The sequence below is a fragment of the Phyllostomus discolor genome, chromosome 14 (assembly GCF_004126475.2).
Source record: "Phyllostomus discolor isolate MPI-MPIP mPhyDis1 chromosome 14, mPhyDis1.pri.v3, whole genome shotgun sequence".
NCBI lineage: Eukaryota > Metazoa > Chordata > Mammalia > Chiroptera > Phyllostomidae > Phyllostomus > Phyllostomus discolor.
In genome coordinates this window covers 15,427,877-15,449,811 of record NC_040916.2, presented here as the reverse complement: position 1 = coordinate 15,449,811, position 21,935 = coordinate 15,427,877, and the positions used below count along the sequence as shown (strand labels likewise).

The 21,935-nt window shown below is 54.1% G+C and overlaps 2 protein-coding genes across 4 annotated transcripts in view; one reads left to right on the top strand and one right to left on the bottom strand.

The window, feature by feature from the left end:
* The window catches only part of RGL1 (ral guanine nucleotide dissociation stimulator like 1), a 218,558-nt gene extending 215,199 nt beyond the window's left edge, over window positions 1-3,359 (top strand). For 2 of the 3 annotated variants that reach the window (XM_028530834.2, XM_028530835.2), the window contains one exon: window positions 1,076-3,359. In XM_028530834.2, the coding sequence (XP_028386635.1) occupies window positions 1,076-1,263 (188 nt within the window). In that variant the 3' untranslated portion in view covers window positions 1,264-3,359. The remainder of the gene's footprint in view (window positions 1-1,075) is intronic. The other variant, XM_028530836.2, reaches the window with a different exon arrangement.
* A 6,223-nt stretch (window positions 3,360-9,582) lies between these two features.
* The window catches only part of COLGALT2 (collagen beta(1-O)galactosyltransferase 2), an 80,453-nt gene continuing 68,100 nt past the window's right edge, over window positions 9,583-21,935 (bottom strand). Inside the window, exons 9-13 of the mRNA XM_028530761.2 lie at window positions 19,343-19,449; window positions 17,341-17,473; window positions 16,125-16,252; window positions 13,832-14,038; window positions 9,583-12,323 (exon numbers count right to left, since the gene is read on the bottom strand). Of these exons, the coding sequence (XP_028386562.1) occupies window positions 12,056-12,323; window positions 13,832-14,038; window positions 16,125-16,252; window positions 17,341-17,473; window positions 19,343-19,449 (843 nt within the window). The 3' untranslated portion in view covers window positions 9,583-12,055. The remainder of the gene's footprint in view (window positions 12,324-13,831; window positions 14,039-16,124; window positions 16,253-17,340; window positions 17,474-19,342; window positions 19,450-21,935) is intronic.

Sequence of the window (21,935 nt, the reverse complement as noted above, 5' to 3'; positions counted from 1 at the left end):
TTCGTTGGCCACGGCGTGGTCCTGGGTGGGCTGCCTGACCCCCCGGCCTCGGTGCTTCAGTAGTTCCATGGGAACGTGTGGGCGAGAGGTGGAGGCCGCTTGCAGGAGTTGTTCTCCACGGCCACTGAGAACCTGGCTGCGTCGGCCCTGCAGCCGGAGCTCAGTGTCTGAAGTTGACGTGCGTTGGCTTCCCCCAGTCCTGCCGTCGGGTGCCCCCCGCGTGGCCTCCCCCCTCCACTGCCGTGGAGCTGCACTTGCACAGTGCACCTCTCGTAGCCCCTGTTTGGGGGTTTAGATCCCAGTGGCCCCTGAGTGCCCAGTAGCATATACCTTCTTTTAAAAATAAGAGTGAGTTAAAATAACTTTGCTTAGTAACTTCCATCACACCCGGAATACCCCTTGCCCAGAGGCTGCAGCTGTGGACCTGGGAACCATCGAAGGAGACAGCTGTTCAAGCGTGAGCAGATACGCGCTGTCTCAGGGGGCGCTGTTTCGTATAAAATGCAAGCTCCTGATGAAGCGGGGCCCCAGAAGGAGTGAAATACTGGGTGGGTTAGGGATCACCTCAAAAGTATTTCTGTGTTCCCAGCATTCCTGCTCCCCACCCCGCATGTCAGTGGATCCTCGCAGTCCCAGAAAAGCCGAGTTTCGGGGTGGGAACTAGACTGGGGAGGAAGGAGATCCAGGTCCTGGTCCCGTTCTGCCGCAGCTAGCTGTGGTCTCAGGAACGTCATTCAAATCCGCTCGGGCTCTGTCTCCCACAGGACTCCTTTCCAGCTAAACCATTCTGCGTGTGAACATTTAGTTCAGAGATCGAATCTCTAAGATGATATTTGCACTTAGTTTCTCTTTTTTAAGTTGGGACTGAGAAGTTGTAGGAACCTGTTTAATTTGTGTGTGTGTGGGGGGGGGTGTTGGTCACTATCTGGTTCCTTTCACGTTCCAGGGACCGGGCGGAGGGCCGTAGTCCCAGCCTCGTCCCTGGGCAGACTCTCGCCCCGCCCCTGGCCGTGCTAGGCTGACCCGCACGGCTGACCCGCACAGCTGACCGCCTCTCTGCATTCTTCATTCCTAGAGCTCGTGATCCCAGACTCGGCGAACGTCTTCTATGCCATGAACAGCCAAGTGAACTTTGACTTCATTCTACGCAAGAAGAACGCCACGGACGACCAAGTGAAACTGCGTAGCCGCACCAGCCTGACCTTGCCCAGGACAGCTAAGCGGGGCTGCTGGAGCAACAGACACAGCAAAATCACCCTCTGAAGAGGGGACCGCCGGCCCCGTGCTCGCCCACGGCGGCAGGGCGGGGCTGCGGACATGCCGCGGGGACTGCAACTACCATCCAGTGTTAGAGGGTCCTCAGTGACGTCAGCAGACACTCACTGAGCACCCGCGGTGCACAAGGCCTCGAGGGGAAATCGGAGGTGAATCTGCCACGAAGAGGAGGAACGGTTCACCGATTCTCCTCGACCCATCTGAGACTGAAACTCGAAGTTACCCACACTTATATATATTACACATATCTGGTATGTATGTGTACATATAAAATATATGAGAGACTTGGATATTCTGGATTACAGAAACAACAAATTTGCACAATGGCCTGGGAAGTTGAGGTCACTTTTTACAGGGAGACAGAAGGAACTGAGAACCTGGTTTCCCACCCGAAGAGTAAGTGGATCCAGTCCTGGGGATGCAGAGTGTCCTTGTGCCAGTATTACTCGAAGTCCAGACTGTTCCTCTTAAGGGAGAGGATGAGTTTCTCGGTCAGGAGCCACCAGGGGAGCAGCTGCAGGGGTGGGCAGTGCCACGGGCTCCACGGGAGGCCGCTGTGGGGAGGGCTCGGACGAGCCCGTGGCTGCCGGCCTCTGCCCACACCCCAGCCTCCGGCAGCCCCAGGGAGGCAGGGAGGAGCCTCGGAGGCCCCAGCCCGTCCCCCTGTCCAGCGTCTGACACTTGTGGAGTCCACACGGGCCCGTCCTGATGCGTGGCAGCCGCGCCGTGTTTCTGGTCCCCCCCGACGGGCACGTCACAGCCGTCACTGCGCCAGTAGCCACGTTCTCGGGAGACGCAGCCTTTGCCCATTGCCTTCTGCATGTGAAACTCCGTGTCTGGAGCCTTTTGCCGTCTGGACTGCAGCAGCTCTGTGTTATGTGCAATCTGTTCCTCAGGTGTAGAAAGTCCTACTGCAACTGACTCTTATCTGATCACTTTGAGCCTGTGAAAGATTTCTAAGCAGGGCTGCTCCGTCAACAGCCCCTCGAAAGACGCTGCCCGAAGACCGCAGCGCCCTGTTTTACGTACTAACTTTTGTAGCATTACTGCGTGGCATCACAGGGCGGGGCAGGGCGGGGAGGGCACGGGGCTGCATTCCTGGGGGCCCCCCCCTGCTCTCCCGGATGGATTCAGTAACATTTTCCTCCAGGTCCCCACTCTTGCTGTCGCAGCGTCGCTGTCCCGTGACTGTCCCCTTCCAGATCTGAGCTGTGCTGGGGTTTGAACTAAAAAGCCATATGTGAGAGGTTGACATGTGTAAGAAGCACTTTCAGAAGGTTGCCCTTTTTAAGGAAAAAAAAAATTCTCAAAATACCAGTTTTTATTCCAAAAATAAAGAACGAAACCACATATGAAGTGTAGATGGTGACGTGGAGCTTTCTTTCCCCCCAATCCTGTGGGACAGCCCCCAGAGGTTCCGTGGGGTTTACGTGCCGTGAACAGCCGAGGGAACCTGGGGAGACACCAGGGAGGGTGGAGGGGCTCGTGGCCGTGGACCGAAGCCGTCGCTTCCCCCCTCCGTCTTCCTTCGAGACCCGTCTGCGCGTCACCAGGACCCGCGGGACACAGAGTCGAAAGCACTTCCTTCTGTTTGCAAGGCCCGTCCCGTCGGAGCTCCTGTGCCCGGAGTCGAGGTGGCCGGGGCGCTAGACATCGTGGACACTGAAGTGAGTGGCGCCTCGGCCCGAATTCCGTGGTTTGCAGGTCAGAAAGGACGTGGAGGACTGTCGGCCTCGTGGAGAGCGCGCGCAGCCACGGCGACCCCCGCCCCCCCGACCCTGTGCCCACGTGCTCGCCCTGGGTGTCTATACTGTACATGTAGAGTCTAGATTTATATACCGCAATGTAAAAATATATATATTTTCCTTTTTTAAAGACAATGGACATTCCAAGTAGATACAACGTACGTAGCCTCCTTATTTAATGCCACTTTCAATGTGTTCATCGCGCCCCCTGGTGGACAGCCGGGTGCTTTCGGCTGCGCGCGTGCTTGTCTTTCCGCGTCTCCATCGCCTGTTCACTTCTGGGTTACACCAATAAACTGGCTGGGACTTGGGCGGCACAGGCTGCCGGCCCCAAAGGGACTGTATCTGGAGTGTTAATCAGGTGGGCTCTGGGTTCCCGCCGTGCCCATAAGCCCTCCGGACGCCCGCTCTGGCCCAGTTCGCGGGAGCAGAGGGCAAACCAGCGGCAGAGGTTGGGGAGGGACCCTCTCCATGGGCGAGTGTTGAAATCAGACCTGGGGAAAGAGGGACATCCCCAGGACACTGTAGCCGGATGCCTTGCTGCCAGACTGCTCTCGTTAGGAGTCGTGTGGTGGGGGGAACACTTTGTATGACCTTGAACTTAAAGTCGGGATCCAAGGTGGTGCTTTGCCGACTTTCCGACAGCCTTTCCCCCAGTCTGCGCCTGCCACCAGCTGCTCGAGTCTCGAACCCCGGAGGGCTCAATGGGAAGGCGGTCTTCCCAAAGGGCAGTCGCACCAGGGTTTGCTTCACTCTCCAGCTGCACGGTATTGTCATTCATCATATTATTTCCCGGAAGCTCCTAGAATTGTTTTTCGGGAATTCCTAAATGGCTCCAAATCATCAGATGTTCTGGGTCCTTGTGATATTTTGGAGAGAAATGACTAGGTCTTTTAATAATTGATAAGATGGGATAGGGCAGGAAAAAAAGGGGTTTTTTAAATCTCTGGTGCTTTTTCAAGATCATTCTAGGAAACTAGCTCCATCCTTTTGCCTCTGTCTAAACACTGAAGGTGGTGGCTTTCTGCCTAAAGGAATTATGTCTCAGGACCCCCCCAGGAGCCCCCTCACATTTGCTGTGCAGCAGAGGGCCCCTCGGAGGCGGGCAGGGTGGCTCTGCGCCCTCTCTGGCTCCGTGGTATCGAGAAGGTTCCCTGACGCCCCCGGCTATAGCCCGTATCAGAATGCCACTGTGAGAAGGTGTTTCTACCGTGTTCACTGTTGCTCGCTCCCCTGGAGCAGACAGGAAACACTTCTGGAAGGGACGGATGAGGCCAGGCTGGAGCAATAATCCACGAAATCTCAGTGACGTCTTAACACGGTTTCATTCTCCGTCACGTCACAGTGTAATAATGCAAGCCGGGCCGTGCTCCTCAGCGACTGTCCTCTAACAGCGGTTCAGGGACCCAGGCAGCGTTCAGTTCCGCCCTGTCAGGTTCTTCATGTCACAGTGACGGCAGAGAGAACTCAGAGCTGTTCCTAACTGCCTTAGACCCAAGTGGCGGTGTCACCTCCATTCACAGGCCATGGGTCACTGTGTGGCCCCAGTCTAAGTGCAGGGGAGGTGGGGACGTGTGGGCGACACCGAGAGCAGTCACCGAGCACTGCTGTCTCCACCCGAGAGGGCTGCCTGCCGTCTTCTGACCGGGGGCGTGGGTCCGTTCCTCTTTCCTGGGTTGTGGAAAAAAGGGTTTAGGGGGGGATGGCAGCAAGGACCGGGGATGGGTGCTGCACAGAGCACAGGAGCGTTGAGGAAAGAGGAGAGCTCAAAGGAGGAGAAAGTGCCACGAAGGGTCATTTAAGTTTGTCTGCAATGAGCCGTAGAGAATCTGTGTTTAATTTTCAGCATGCGCTCGCCACCAATTCACAGGCGTCTAAGTGGTCCCTACTTCCGCTAAAGGAGGAGCTGCTTTACAGATGTGGTTGTTAAAAACAAATCTAGGACATTTAAAGTGTTTGCATATAACCCACGAGATCCAATAGAAGCCAGGCAAATTTAATTATTTTAGGCTCAGAGTTTGAAAACCACATATTTGATGTGGTTTTGCAACATCTCTACCCAGAAAGCTGTGGAAGGAGTTCACTTAACAGTTGCTAACATTTTGTTAAGAGTCGGAGGCACCTTAGAAATCATGGAGACCCCTCATCATATTACAGAGATGGGCTGAGGCCCAGGCCAGCGAAGTCAGTTGCCCAAGGTTAAGGGCAGAGCTATGGATTATTGGCCCCACCATGTGCATGTCACATTGGGCTGGACCCTGAACCCCCGAGATGGATATGCCTCCTAGCCTCCTGGAGCTGGAGAGCGTGCCTGGGGGTCTCCCCGCCCCAATGCAGGGATTCCTGCGTGCGTTCACACCGTCTTGGTTAGATGGTTCTTTAAAGTCTCCAAGGAGAGTTGCACTGCTGGTCGGAACACTGCTCCCTCTCATCCTGAGCATGAGTCCATCTCACAGGTGAGGTAGCAGGGCCATGAAAGTCAGGGTTACGTTGTGAGTTCGCTCCTTAGCTAAGATTTGAGCCCATTCCTGATCCCTGAACTCTGCAGGCCCACAGGGGTGGGGTAGGTGCAGGGGGTGGGCCTCCTGTGGAAAGCACTAATGCAGGAGGAGTTGGAGGAGGCGTGTGACTGGGGCTCGGCTATGTCAGTCAGAGGGAGCTGGGACCGCCCTGCTCCGCGCCTCTGGAAGCCGGCGATCCAGAGACAAGCACTTTATCACGGGCTCCTCCGAAGATACCACTTTGTTCCCACCATTGATTAATCCCAAAGCTACACTGTGTGCTCCAGTTCCAACTTCTTACATAAGGGCTACCAGAAAAGCAATTGAAAAAAATAAAGGCAGTGGGTGATTTAAACTGTTTCTGGATTGCTCCAGGCACAAAAAATATATCAAGGCACCAGCTGCAAAATGGGAGAGGCGTTCTAAAGGAGACTGTTCGCTCTCCTCAGTCATCTATTTCTGGTCCTTGTTCGTACAACATCTGACATCCAAGCCTCCAGCAGACCGTCATTGTCAGAGCAGGGCTGAGCAGCCGAAGGGGCGATATGGGAGATACCATAGGCGGGAAGTAAACTGGGGGCTGGAGCAGAACAGCAAGCTCCTTTGTATTGATATATCAGGCTCCGTGTGTGTGAGAGAGAGAGAGACAGACAGACAGACATTCAGAGAGTCAGAGATGGAAACATTAGGTGTTAGCGAGAAGCCAAGAAACGAGGCACTCTCCACCAGAAGCTTGGCATGGATGGGTTGGTGCCCCTGGGATCTGACTCCCAGCCACTTGCTACCTAAGCTAAGTCACCGAGCTGTTGCCTCACCTGCAAAGCAGGGGTTGGTGAGGGTTCATGCGGGATTCAGTGGCCCAGCGCCCTGGAGAGAAGAGAGCATGTGGTGCGCACACAGGGGCAGTCAGCTCTCGTCGCCCCGGGAGGCCCCTGGCTTAAGGGAGTCGTGTCTCCTCAGGAGCCCTCCCACCACCTTCCCAGGTGGGGCAGCCACACGCAGCAGCTGTGACACGCTGTGAGAGGCGATGCCAGGTGTGCAGACAGCAGCGCCCTGGGGAAAAACAGCTTGCGGTGGCTCTGGGGAAACATTGACTCTCGGGGCTGGAGGGCAGCCAGGGCTGCTCCAGCTTGTTCCACTGCCGCAGGCCAAAGCGGGTCTGGGAGACCGGCCCGTGGGCCTGTGCGGCCCTGACGGTGCGCTGGGCAGGCTGTCCACCTGGATCCTGTCTCCCAGTGAAGGGAGGCTCTGCTGGGGACCACTCAGATGCACAGCTTTGCACTGCTGCTGGCCTGTGGGGACCGGGAGCTCTAGACCTCCCACCTGTCCCTCCACTGGCCGTGCAGCCGAACCATGCCCCAACCTCTCGCACTGCTGCAGTCCGTGCAGATAAAGCAGCCACCTTGAGGACCAGGCATTGCCTGTGACTTCAAAGCCTCTCTAGTTCTGCTGTTTTCCCCTCTGGTCCCTCCCTCCTTTTCTGGCCTTGCTTTCTCTGCAAAGGGGCCTCTGTCCCTTCTCCCTAGTCCTTGCACTTCCGTCCTGAGCTCTGCGTGCTGTGCCCTGAGCCACCCCTTTCCTCTCATCTGCATTTTCCTCAGGCCGACCCCTCCCCTCCGGACTGACACTCAGCTAGGGGCGGGGCCCTCCCTGTGCTCAGTCTGCACAATTCCGCCCCCATCAGGCCTCCACAGTGTGTGCCGCCCGTTTCCAAAGCAGCTGAAATCCTCTGGGCCATGCTATCAACCCCTGGGCATCTCAGCTCCTGTCCAGGGTCTTCCGCAAACTGCAGGTCTCGTCCAGAAGAAGACATTTTGTCACGTTGTATTCTAAGCTTCTCTGAAGACTGGAGACGGGGCTGTCCACTACACTCTGAAGGCCGTATTCCCTCAGGAGCAAGAACTCAGGTGTCTGACTCAAGAAACACCCAGGGGAGCCCCCCACCTAGATCCAGGGTGGGGGACTGGGAAGCTTGTGCTCTGTGAGCCCCGGAATTGCTCAGACATGGAGATTTTATTAAAATGCCCTTTCTAGAGGCAGCCAAGCTGAAGAAACCACAGGGAGGGCCCATACAAATAAACGCAGCAAATTAAAAGTAAAGAAAAAACAGTGCTCGGAGGCAGCTCTTGGTTCTTCCCGCCCCTCTCCAGGGCAGACGGGAGGATGGCTCTGGGCTGGGAGCAGCCAGCTGGTGTTGCAGGAGCCTCTGGAGCAAGATCATCCAATGTGGGGGGAGGGGAAGGAAACACCCAGGTCGTTTTAGGTCGACTCACAGAGCAGAAGAGACCTTTCTCCCACTCAATGACACACGCTGATGGAGCCATGGACCTTGGACTCCCATTCAGAGTCAAATAATTCTGGGAATAAATTCTTCCTAAAGCGCCCCCAAATTCTTCGTGCTGTGATTCAAGCTGTGGCCTCCCGTTCTGTGCTGGAGTGGCCGCCACCGTCCCCGTCATCTGTCTGACACAGCGCACCAGCCCACACATCCCGTTTCTCTCCTTCCCGAGCCGGCCAGAACGGACCTGCACCCGCTGGGCCTTTCGTCCTTGTCTCGGCCACTGGGCGCTGGCTGAGGGCTGTCCCCCCACTCATAGGGGGGCACCTCCCAGGCCACTGCTGTCTCGTCCTGGCCCTCCTCCTCTGCCGCGTTCAACCAGAACCTCCCAGGGGAGGAGGCTTCTCTCTGAAACAGTAAACGTTGCCACGGAACACGCGACACGGCATGACGACCATCCCAGGCCTGCCTGCTCCCAGTTCTCCGACTGTGTGACTCACCCGCGTCCTGCCTTTTTCTGATCGAATGACCAGCCTGGTTTTAGCTCCCGCTCTGGCACTCCTGACTGACCTCCTCAGCGAGGTCCTCCCTCGTCGGCCTCCAGCAGAGACCCTTCTGGCTCGTTTCTCTCCCTGCGCGCTCGGAGAGGAAGTCTCACGCACGCTGCAGACACCTCGCCCTTGCTCGACGGCTCCCTGTTGCAGGGACTCATCCCAACCGTAAGTGGGAAGATTCCGAGTGTGGAGCTGAACGGGAGCGTGTCCTGTCTCAGACACTGGCCCCACTGGAGACTGGGAGCCGCCATCTGTCTGCCAGGAAATCCGAAGCGGGAACCGACCTGGGAACCGTGGCCTCTGCATGCGTGACGAGACAGCCCGGCCATCGTCACCATTGGGTCCCTGTCTGGTTTCCTGTCGTCCACCCCAGCACACACCTGCCTCCCAGCCCTGCCCAGGTTCCCCTCCCGGCTGCAGGGCGGGCCACACCCCCACACCGTCCCAGTGCTGGGAAAGCATTCCTGCTGCCGCCCTGCCCAGCCCCCCCGCCCCCACCCCGTGCATCTGAACTCCCTCCCGGTCATGCCCCACCCCCCACCAACACGAATGTCTCCTCCCGGAGAAGTGGCCCTGCCAGTCCTCCCCAGCAGACCCCGGTGTTCTGGGGTCCCATGGCCCACTGTGTTCCAGCCTCTGAGACAAAGCCACCCGCTTGCATGGCTGCTCCACGGGACCACGGAGCCCACAGCAGAAGGGACCTTTCCCAGTCCTCTGCGCCTCTGAGTGCCCAGCACTGCGCCTAACACAGGGCCGTGCTCAGACCTGGTGTTTCAAATTTGGGGGAAGCATGCTCTGAAAGTCAAGGCGTTTTGCTAAGTCTAGCATGGATTCTCCTTTTTCCCCCCAGGATAAGGCTCTCTGGCTTTGGTTGAGCATCCTAGTACCTGCCGACGAATGGACAGACTGACCTATAGCACAAAAACGCAAGGCGGACTCTCTCTCAACACCCTCCCCCCGCCCCTGTTGTGAGCTCCTGAATTTTCTTCCATATCCTAGAATCTTCTCCAGCCGACCCACCTCCACCCCGCTCTCTACGACGACCCACACTGGACAGGAAGGTCAGCCCCCGCCCCCTCTGGTGTGCCGTGGGGCCACGCAGCAGGGAAGGGTATCTCTGGCCCTCGGACCTTTGCTCCGGGGCAGACCCGGAAACCCCGGCTGCGGCCCCCAATTAGCGTTGGAGGAACATACACACAGGCGCCGCATCAGTAGCCACATCTTTTTAATTTTTACAAAGAGCTCTAGAAGGCAAGTAGTAGTTTATCACGTCCTCTCCTGAAGTGGCACAGCATGACAGACAGTGTAGGGCGCTGGGGTGCCAGCACTTTCCCGTCCCCAAGTCCCTGTGGCCAGCCCCAGAGGACCCCAAAGCAAGGTCTGTGTAGTCCATGCTCGGCGGCGCCAGCCCCGCTGGGGTCAGGGCCGTCTGTCCAGAGGACTCCACTTTGGGCCCCAAGATCCAGGTCAGGATGGGGAGTCCGGGGGGCGTTTAATTTCAGAGGCTGGAGCAGGGGCCAGAGCTGGAGGCAAAGCCTCTGACACCTCGAAGGGCAGAGGTGTTGGCTGAAGCCTGGAGGGGAGGCAGGTGCAGGGTGAGGCCGAGGACCCCCTGGACCGCCGAAGAGACGACTCGGTAGAGGAACGCCAGGCCTGCAGGTCGCAGTGTTTGCGACGAGAGAACGTTGCTTGGGCCCAGACCCGAGCGGAAAGGCGCCGTGGCTGGGCTAAGAGAGCCAGAACTTTCTTCACAGTAGAACAGTCCTAATCTAAAACTCTAGAATTTAAGACCCATGTCTTTTAAGAATGGGAATTCGCAAACCCATCAGACCAGCTGATGGGGGAAAAAAATGTTCCCTATTAAACAAAACCACACGAAAACACAACTCAGACCTCCTCCACGCTCCACACCCGGCCACCTCCCACCCCATTAAAACAGTATCATAAACATCACACACACACAGACTGAAATACACAAACAAAATACAAAACACCCAAGGAAACCTTAGAGATCACCTAAGGGTTTTTCACAAGTTCTCCAGGTTTCTCTTTCGTTTTTTTTTTCTCCTAGAAAAAAAGAGTCACGCTCTGATGGCTGTGTCTAAGCCGTAGAAACCGGAGTTGGCCGAGATCCCTTTCCTCAGTGTCTTGGCTTATTGGTCAACATAGAGGAGTCTCAGTGATACTCCAAGAAGGAAGGCCGAGACCGGTGTTCTGTGGAAGGCGGCTGCCCCGTCCTGCAGCTGGGGACCCTCACCAGGGCCCCCGGGAGATCACCAAGGAAGATGTGGACAGGACGCTGCGGAGGCTATTTCCAGAGCAAAGCTTTGCTGCTCGTGTGCACATGAACATGAACCCGAAGCAAACCGTCCTGAGACGGCCGAGGATCCCAGAAGACACAATGCAGTCCAACCCCACCCTTCACAGAAAATCAGCCTGTGAGGCCAGCAGAGAGGGCGTCTGCCCAGGACCTGGCGCAGAGAGCTTCCCGGTGGCTGACCTGCGTCAGCTGATCAGCCCACTGTCTCTGAGCAAGGTCTCTCACCTGAAATGGAGGATTGTCTGTTTCCAGATGGTTCCAGCCTCCCACACAGGAGTCCGCCCGTGCACGGCAGGAGAACCAGACCGCTGGCTGAGCCAGCTGCCCACACCGACCACCCCCCAGGGGGCCACTGTGTTTGGTCTCTGAACACAGAAACGCTGGACACATCCGTTTCTCTGCCTCACCGGGCAGGTATTTCCCCCGTTTTGTAAAATAAATAATTCAAACTAGAACGAAAAACTCAGGCAAGGACAGTAGCTGCTGCCCCTGAACTGTGACTCGTAAAACTCCCGCCTGCAACTCCTTCCCAGGCTGGAGGCGGGGGGAGCGTCCGACGTGCCGAACCCCAGGACAGAAATTAGATGCCAGCCCGGCCCCTATATATTAAATCTATCTTCATAAATACAGCTTCCTAACTCAAGTGACCACAATCCAAAGGGTTAAGGTCTGGGTTCTTTTTCCCTCAAACATCTACACAAACTCTAGTTTAGAACTACTGAACTGTGCCCCATGGCAACCCGGAACCTTGTTATGAGAGCTTCGGTCACCAGGACAGTGAAAGGCCAAGTCTCGGATGGACCCGATGGCCGCCCTGCTGGACAACAAAGATGGGGATCAAAAACTCCGTCTGCACGAAGGCTCACGACAGAATTTCTTTCAACACCAAGCCCCTTTACTTTGATTTTAAATCACTTGATTGTCTCCCACAAACTCGTTAGCTACCCGAGTTTTTAGGGTCACGTCTATGTCATAAAATGGGCCCCTGGACCACACACGTGGCCCGGCCGGCGTGGCTGCCTTGCCCACTCGTGCACGGACAGTGTGGCGGTCACCCTTCTCAGACGGGTCTCTGAGCTGCACTCCCCAACCTCAGGGGAGAACCAGCAGCGTGTGGGGAAGGAGCCAGAGGCCTAGTTTCTACACTGAAGTTCGTCTTAATGGCTGCCATAAAGCCTGTCTTCCAGCCATCCTGGGAAATTCGGGGTTACATTTCTAGTTTCTCCTCCCCTCAAAAATATATTAGTTTTGATTGATTGCTTTCCATCGACCACTTAGGTTAGAGGCCTGGGGCCACTGGAAGAAACCGGAGCAAGCCGATGCACAGCCGTCTGAGAGACCGAAGTGGGGGGGTGGGGGCGGGGTGGAGCCGGCCGGAGCCTTCAGAGCTCGTCCCTTGAAGGCAGCGAGGCTGGCGGGGACAGGGCCTCCGTGTTCTTGGCGTTGTGATGGATGTGGCCTTGCTTCTGGGACTTCCAGGAATGCGTCCTGTCCCAGTCGGTGGCCACTGTCTCGTTGTCCCAGATGGTCGAGGTCTCCGTGTCACTCAGATAGCCCGGCTGGCCCGTGTAGTGCGTGGGGTAGATGAGCAAGGGCTCTGCGGAGAAGGCTTTCAGGTCCCTGGACTTGTAGTGCTCCTTGTACTGCGCGCTGAAAACGAGAGGCAGCGGGCGGGTGAGGGGCAGGGTGCTGGCAGAAGGTGGGGGGGGGGCGGGGAGGGGGCCCTGCCTGCCAGCTCTCCGGTGGTCTGCGCTCATCGGATTACCCTGTAAGTCGTGTCCTCTGTGGAAAACTTTAGTCTATAAATCAATACACGTTCTTTAGAAGCTTCCAGACGCTCTAAACAAACACACAAAGAAAAAGTCAGGATCTTTCTGTTGTATTTGGGTAGACTCGTTTAAAAGATGACTCTCAGGTCTTACTTGAAAGGTTAAGAGTGACGCTCTGCGGGACCACGGTAATAAATAAGGGGGACCCCTCTGTAGCAGAGGCCCTGTGGCTGGACTGAGCAATCCAACAGCAGGATGTGGAGGGCAGTGCAGGGTGAGGGAACTGACGTGCCAGCGCGTCTTGGGGTTCCAGCTCCCCGTGGGTGTACAGCTGAGGGGGGACTCGGCCTCCCTGCCAGGGCCCCGGTGCCGAGGACAGGGGGCACGCCTGCTCAGCTCCTAAGTGAGCTGAGTGCTCCTTCCCTCTCTGTGAGGGGGATGATGGCTGACCTCCGTGTTTCTGCAGGACTCAGAGACCACATCATTCTCTAACATGCTGTATAAAAGAGGGCAGGGAGCTCATCCTTACTGAGGACAGGAGACAAAATGAGCACGTTGGAGCTCGGGGACTCTCAGCCACTGATGTGAGGACCATCCGGGTGAGGCTGTCACCCAGCCGCTGCGAGGAGGAGCCCAGGCTGGAAGCTGGGCTCCTACGCCATGGTGAACTGAACTTAGGAATCCTTGACAGAGCGGCTGCTTGGTGTAGAGTTTGGTCTAGGCTCTGAGGGCACAGAGCTGGAAGGCTGTGCCTCTCTCAGGGGTTCCCGGGTTCCTGGGGACACTGACAAGTAAACCGTCACTTACCAAAGCCCTTGATAAGTGCGAGGTCAGAGTGCACGCCTGGGCCACTGAAACCCTGAGTATCGTACTACTCGCTTCCACAGATGCCCTCCTGGCGGCCGCCTCACTCTCCCTGAGCCTCTAACGCACACCCCCGACCACAGCACGCAGTGCGTCAGGATGACTGTTCACAGGCCTGGCTCTCAGCGAGACTGTGAGCCACTGCGTGGCCAACAGTACACGCGAGGGACTGAGCAGTGCACTGAAACATCTGAGGCACTTCAGAAGGTGACCTTCGCCTTGAGGTGTACGGGTTTATGGAAGCCAGATCAAAGACAAGGAGCGGACTGAGCAGGTTAGGTCCATTTAAATGACACGTTGGGTATTGCAGGGGATCCCTGTGCAAGACTCATCATTTCTGCCTCATCTTCCAGTCTGCGAAGGGGACAGTTACCCAAGTCCAGCACTCTGGGCCGTGGCAATGGACAGATCACCTGGGAAAGCAGTGCACCTTTAGCAAATACCAAGTACTACCCGGGAACTGGGGAGGGTAATTCACGAATGTGCTGCGCTCACGGGACAGGCAGGGAGTTCAGGGCAACTCACACGGGGTGCTTGTTGTACATGATTGGCAGGAACTCATCCACCGGCAGCATCTTCCCGAAAGGATCCGCTCCAACCAGCTTCTGCGCTCCTTCCAGAGAGATGGCGTAGCCCAGCGTCCAGTAGGAATAGTCGGCTTCGACCAGATTGACCACATTGGGCACCGCTTTCTCCGGCTCCTTTACTTGCATCCTCTTCCTACCAATGTAACTAGAAGGAAGTAGGCAGAGGAGACAATTCCAGTTTGAATATCAGACATCCACAAGAATGGAGCACGGCTTTGCAGACGCTCCTGAACGCTGGGACCAACTCCGTCGTGTATTAAACACATCACACCACATGGCACATCCAGTCTGTCACCAACCGTGACTGTTATCTGCCATCGGCGGGGCCGTTCCCCTGGCGTTATTTACCCACGGCCTATCAACTCCTGCTTAGCGGACGGTGTGTCAGCCAGAAGGTTAAGATGTAAAGAGAGTTCCAGCTGTGTTTACAGAGGTTGGCAAGGGAAACACAGGCCAGATGTGAGAATCCTGCTTCTCCAGTCCCCAGAGTTTCAGCCTTCGCTGTTGCCTGCACCACTCTCCAAAGGCCAGTGGCGAACGCAGGACGGAAAAGGCCGTGGGAAAGAGGCAGTCCGCAGTAAAAGACCCAGGGACCCAGCAGCAGCGCCAAGGGGGTCCCTCCAAGGGAGAATGACGACAGTGCCTCACGCTCACCTCGCTCTGCCTCCGGAGCGCCCTGCTCAGACTAGGCACCCAGGCAAGTCCTGTTGCCCATGAGCATCCCCAGCGACTCGGGTTGTGCCCGCAGCTGAGTCTGCCCTCCCACCGTCTGCTCTCAGGTCTGCGATCCACTCCCTCCGCCTGGAACCTGTCTGCTCCCCACCTGCCTGGGCAAGTGGAGGCGGCACCTGCCTCCCACCTGCTGGGTAAAGCTGACCTCCTCTGTTTTGCCCCACAACTCTCTCTTTCAACATCCAAGGGAATACAGTCAATAATATTGTAATAACTACGTCTGGTGCCAGGTGGGTGCTGGAAATATCAGGGGGACACTCTGTAAAGTGTACGATTGTCTAACCGCTATGCTGCACACCCCCAAACCAACACAAAATAATGTCAAATGTAAACTGCAACTAAAGAAAAATATTCAAGGGGTTCCCCTTGTTAAAACATCCCAGGATTCGTGGGACAAGTCCAGGTTCACCTTCAGTTCTGTGGGGACATTACATGTGCCCTCTCAGTCCCTGTCTCGCCAGACGGAAGAGTCTGAAATCTTTTCGTGAGTCATCAAGTGGAAGAGAAATCCCTGGTGAGCACGTAAGGGGTGGCCAGCATGCCTGAGGAGCTGAGAGTGTACTCAATTTTTTCCATTTTACTTAATTTCAGTCTTAAAGTTGAAGATGTGTAAAATATTTTACACATTAATAAGTGCATAACATCCATTACACAAAATTTATTGTTTTAAGAAAAGCTGTCATTATTATTAAACAAAATGTACTGTTTGAGCAGGATAACTGTTCACTTTAGCAACTGAAAGCATAGCATTGGCATGGAGATATGTTGTAGATGTAAAATGCTCACTGGATTTTGAAGACAGTGTAAGAGAAGGATGCAGCACTGGCTGCTATGGCTCAGTGGGTTGGGTGGGCATCACCCTGAAAACTGAAAGGTCACTGGTTCGATTCCCAGCCAGGGCACAAGCCTGGGTTGCAGGCCAGGTCTTTCGTTGGGGGCATGTGAGAGGCAACTGATTGATGTTTCTCTTGCACATCGATGTTTCTCTCCTTCTCTTTCTTCCTCCCTTCCCCTCTCTCTAAAAGTAAATAAAAATAACTTTTTTCTAAAAAAGGATGTAGACTCTTTCATTGATAGTTTTTTATAAAGATTTTGTTTACTTATTTTTTAGAGAGGGAAGGGAGGGAGAAAAAGAGAGAGAAACATCAATGTGCGGTTGCTGGGGGTCATGGCCTGCAACCCAGGCATGTGCCCTGACTGGGAATCAAACCTGCGACACTTTGGTTCGCAGCTTGTGCTCAGTCCACTGAGCTACGCCAGCCAGGGCTTCGTTGATAGTATTGAAATACTGATTACGTGTTAGAATGATATTCAGGTACGTTGGGTTAGAGAAAATGTACTGTTAAAGCTAACTGCACCTGGCAGCATTTATGGAGAGACAAGCAGGTAAGCGGAGTCTGGCGCTATACCTCCTACCAGCTGGGGAGGGGGGGCTCACTGCCCCCTAGAAAGGACTGCGTGCCCTCGGAGCACCCTGAGAAATCTGTCTTGTCACTCACATCAGCTCCCAGTCCAGCTGAGCCTGGTCCACGTCGTCCATCAGCTTCATCAGCTTCTTCTTGAACTGATGCTCGAAGCGCACGTCGTCCTCGATAACCAGCGTCTTCTCCAGCTCACGGTCAATGACCTGCGAAGGTCATCAGTGAGAAGGTCGACATTTACTCCTTCATTAGACGAGCAAGTATGAAACCGTCAGGAGTTCAGTGGTATCATGTGTAAAAGCTCATAACTGGATCCCGCGCCAGTGCCCGTCGATGGCGGAAAGGACCAGGAAGCTGCGGTGCATCTGCAGCAGTTAGAACGTGGGGTCCACGATCAAATACCAGGACCCCACAGGCGTCATGCTGAGGGGCTGTGCGCACCCCATGGTTCCAGTCACACAAAAAAGTACAAGAGAAGACAGAACTGTTCTTGCTGCTGTTCAGAGTCAGGGCGGTGACTACCCGTGGGGACAGGCGACTGGAAGGAAATACGGAGGAGGTGCCGCTGCCAGGGGTGCGGGGGGGCACCTGCTTCTTGATCTCGGTGCTGGTGAGTGTGGGTGCCATGTTCAGTTTGGAAAGTTCATTGCCCTGCAGTTTAATGCAATCTATGTCTTTTTATACATACCTCTTACATTTCATTTAAAGGAAAAAAAGACTGGCTTAGACTGGGTCATTCGAGGAGAGGAGGCACTGCAGGGTCCCTTCTTGAGGGACTTACTCTGTTCCTATGAGGACTGAACCTTAACCAAGAACCTCACACTCCAGCACCACCCATATCAATGTCTGATCTGTAAGATATGGGTTCAAGTCCTGCTTCTGCCACCTCTTGCCTGGACAACATAGTTATTTCTTCCTGGTTGAAATGGGCCCAGCCCTCCCAACCTAGCTCATACGACTTTTGTGGGATTTCCCGTATGACATCACTCAATAATTGTGACATGCTAGACCCATGCAAGGCGCTCCTATGAAGGATGAGAGTGCATCCGTCAGTAGGAGTGTGGCCCCAGAACATGGGTATCCTCCCCTGTCATTGCCCCGAGTGGCACTACGGTGACCCTCCTTGCTCGTGGCTGGCCTTGGGACAGAGGGAGACATGAGGCAACGGCAACTCCCGAGGCTCCTCCCAGACAGAGGTGGGTGCACTTTACACCTGGCCCTCCTTCACCGTGACGTCCCGCGCTCATGCCTCCTCGTGACATCTGAACACACACCTGAGCGAAGCGCCACCTACCTCCTTCCAGACGGAGTGGTGGCTCAGAAAGCAGCCGATTTCGCCCCTGGTCAGAGGCCTGGAGGAGTAGGGGTCTCGGTACCCGGGCAGCATCTCGATGTTCAGGGCCTTCAGCTGGCTGGTGTTGAGTGCCCTGCGGGACAGAGAGCAGTCTGAAGGTTAGCAAGGTAACAAGTGCCCACTGCAGAAGCCAGAGAGGGAGCTCTGTGTATTCCTCGAGCCTTTGTGCGCCTGGAGAAATGTGTCCCGGGTTTCCCATAATTCCTTGGGAGCTTCCCGGGGTTAAGGTGCCCTGGTGGTGTGACGAGCTTTGTGAAGACAAGAGGGTGTCTCACATTTTGCGTGTCCCCCACAATGCCCAGCGTGGTGCTAAGTGCCCTCACTTCTTTGGACAGGTCTGAAAACGTATTTTCCTAACGAAGGCGAGTGGCTAATAGAAACATCACATACCAGCAGGGATGAAGAGAGGAAGGAATGAATGAAGGGAGGAATTGTATGTGTGTTTGTCTTTCCTTTGGATCTAATTTTTTAAAGGGTTAAAAACAAAAATGGCAGAAAGAATGTTGTAAGCAGCAGGAGAGAAGCGACTTATCACAGACAAAGCACAGTTGACCTTGAACAACATGGGTTGAACTGTGCTGAGCCCGCTTATATGTGGATTGTGTTTTCAACAGATAGATACAATACTGTAAATGTATTTTCTCTTCCTTATGATTTTCTTAATAACATTTTCTGATCTCTAGCTTACTTTATTTCAGGCATACAGTATATGATACATATAACGCAAAATATGTGTTAATCGATTGTGATGTTGTCGGTATGGCTTCCAATCAACACTAGGCTCTTAGTGGCTAAGCTTTGGGGGAGTCGCAAGTTACATGCATGTTTTCAACTGCAGGGGGTCGGTGCCCCTGGCCCCCACATGGTTCAAGGGTCAACTATATTCTCAATAAGATTAATAGCTGATTCTCATCAGAAACCATGGAGGCCAGAAGGCAGTAGGTTGACACATATAAATTTCAGGTAAACAATTTTTTTTAGTATAATAAATATTTTTTTTCAGTGTAAGCTCCATGTCATGTTTGGGACAAATTTAACCAGGTGTCCATTATTTTATGTGGCAACATTGCTCAAAAAACCACCTGGAAGCTTCTTAAATGCGGATTCCTGGCCAGCCCTGAAATCATGATTTGGCAACTCTGCGATGGGGCTCGGGAAGCCACCCTCTCCCCAGTCCCGTGGGTGTCCAGGCCCCACGTCAGGAGGCTCGGGTGAGATTCTCTAAAGGAGTCACGGGAATTTCCACAGCAGCCTCTAGCCATCCTCCTCAGGGGTGTCCATAGTCCCAATGAACATATAACGTTGAAGCTGCAGTTTTTGCAACAATCTATGCCTCGAACCAGGGCATCAGAAAGAAGGTCAGGGCAAAGCCGACGAAAAGGAAACAACAACAGCAGCAATAACGAAAACCTTGGAAGGCGTCGGCAAGAGCGACTCTCCTGTCCCATTCTCGGAAACAGCGACCAGCCCAGACGGACGGGGCAGGCGTCTCATGCAACAGGATACACAGGTCATTACACCCTTTTCCATTAATTTCCTTCAGGTGGCCCAAGTTTAGACACTTTGCTCTAATTCAGCCGCTGTAAGCAACTCTGAGCACATTCTTTCCATTACACAGCAGAAAGCTGGGAGTCACCCCAACCATCACAGAACCCCAGAGTTGGGGACTTGGCTTCCAGTGTGAGCCTTCAGCATCGTGAAGAACAGAGATGGCTCGACGGTGAGCGAGTTGCAGGCTCTACCCGGTGGAATGGCCCTCCGTGCTACCATACACGTCACACATGTTTTCCCGGCAGGCCGCCCGGGGCTGTTATGGAAATGTGTTTATAATGACAGCGGGTCCGTGCTACCCCCACCCATGCCCCCCAGAATGACTCCGTCAGACAGGGCACATCCCCACTCCAACTCTCTCTGCAGAGAGTCCAGAAAAAACCCAACTCACTTTCCATCCACGGCCTCCACAATCTTGACCTCTATCTCCTGCTCGTACAGGGTGCGCAGCATCCGGTCCCTCCTGTCCTTTCTGCGTTTGAGGTTTATCATGAAAATCTAACGTGGGAAGAAAAAGAGAAGAGAGCACATTACTCAAGCCTTCTGTTCGGCTCTTGGAGAGCGTAAGTGTATGTAGGGCCCGTGTGTTAGGGTCTTAGTTAGGATAAGGAGTGGGAACAACGGGGAAACTGTGGTGAAGGTTTGTTTATATTTCTTATCAGGTCAAATGACAGGAATCCAAACGGAATCGGTCTGAAATCTGAGCTGTTTGCAGTGACTTAACCCTCTCGCTTTCCCCGTGCTTGTCGATGAACACGTGTTCGCTTTGCTTTTGAGACAGAAACATTGAAAATTTACTAGTCAGGAGGCTCACGGTGACTTAAATGCAAGCATAAGCACCAAAGGGTAGGAGGCAGCTTGTCGACTGGTTCAATTTATCAGCAGATCCGAGTTCCCCTCCTGACTGTTACTCCCTAGTGTTTGCCTTGGACCAGGTCCTCTGCCCCAGTTTCGTCCTTGGTAAAACTGGAATAATAATGGTCCAACCTCATGGGCACTAAATACCAGCTACTGTTATCATGTACATCCCCTGAGAGTACATTTGAAGTCATTCAAAGAATAAGAAAAAATGTAGTCTGGACATATTTTAGAGCCTCTTAGAAAGTTAAAGAACCTTTTATGTCCAAAGGTTCCACACGGAATTATCAAGGTCGCCATTTTAGCAGCATCTGTGTCAAAATTTAACTCGCTTCAAGACAAGGGAATTTTTCTGAAAAAAAAAAAGTAAAGGGAAGAGGCCGTGGCCTCGGGGGTAGCCTGTGGAGGAAGAGAGAGGGGAGAGATGGAAAGGCTCAAATGAAACCCTTCATTTCCATGCAAGTCAGTAGGAAAAGCTAGAGAGAGGACACCCACTGATCCCAAAGCAGGTGGGTTCAGAGCACCCTCCTGTGAGGCCTGGGCACACCTGTGCACCCACTTTGGTCCCTACATTCCTGCTGGCCACACTAAACAACTTCACATCACGAAACCTCGACAGCAAGTTACAGATAATGAGGCGGCCCTAACTATCCCCAGGCCTAAGGAGCCACAGAAGAACCTACAGTCTGGTGAATGCTCGTACAGGTAAATTAGTATTTTAATAAGGTCTCTTTGTTCCAAGCAGCAAAAAAAAAAATCACTTTGGACATCAAACTAGTCCTGTGAGTGAAGGAGACTTCAGCTGCCGGGAAGAAGTGTCAGCACACGGCGTGGGAAAGGAGAAACCTGCAGGAAAAAGTCAGATGACATTGGCTTCCTCCCGGCGAACCATCTAGGTGACATTTAGGAAGACATTTAATGTTACGGGGTCCAGACCCTTGTTTCGGAAACCAGGGAGTTGAACAAACTCCTCTCTCAGGTCCAGTACAGATGAAAACTTCTGCGATCCGTGGTTCACGATAGAGTTGCTTTACGCCGTGTCCAGAACAAGGAAGGCGCTGTCCTATACCCAGCCCAGGTGCAGACTAGGTTGGGTGAAACTTTGCTGTACACGGTCAATCTGAGTGTGCTTACCAATATATTATATGATTTTACTAGGATAAAAAGCTACACTAACTAAAATTTCAATGCTTCCTTACAAAATACTCTCCCTTCCATCCATTTCTAAAGCTCTGGGCCAAGAAACTGATGGTGGAGCAAGGTGTCTGCTTAAAACACCGTTCGCTGGCCTTGGGGCAAAGTGAGTCAGGCGCATTATTTTTTGAAAACATAATTTCTGTGGTGACCATTTGCCTGGTTACTGGGGATTTTACAGCTTCATGGGCGGTGTTCTTTTATATCTCATTTTCTCCCTGTGCAGAATTAGACTGGGAGGGGCCGTGTTCCAGCCCCCACTTTGACGGCTGTGGGCAGGGCATCGCTCATGGGTACACAAGGAGCTACCCAGGGCCCCTCCAGGGGAGCAAGACGAAGCCAAAACAAAAAAAATTTACAGAAATAAACAAAAACGCCCTCTCAGACCAGAGACCTCTCGCCTGGGATGACTTTGGGAAATTACAATCCTGCCCCAGTTTCTACCAGGACAAGTGCAATAAAAACTGTAGCCACGAAGGAAAAACACAGACAGCCTGCTCATACTTAGTGCACGGTAAACAGAGGAAAAGGCCACACAGCCAAGTGCAACGAGACACGGCCGCCAAGGTCAAGGAGCGCCGGCAGCGTTGGAAAGGCCCAGGAAATCTTTTTTCCACCACCCTCTCTCTGTTCGGGACAGAGAGGCGATCACCCCGAGCTCAGGGGAGTCGCTGGGCCCGCGTCCGTTGCACGGGTTGGCGTTTTTCAGAAGGCTTCCAGGAGTGACCCAGTCGTCACACCCACATCCAGACAGAAGATCCTGGTTTGTCCCATTTATCTGGGGATTGGGAACACGCATTGTACGGCACAGAGGGGTCAGCAAGGAATTTCCTCTCAGTGGGGGCGCAGTACCGAGCACCGAGCACCGAGCCTGCCCTGTAACATATCCAGAATCCATGAAAACTTCTCAGCTCGTGGATTCCTGCCGACTG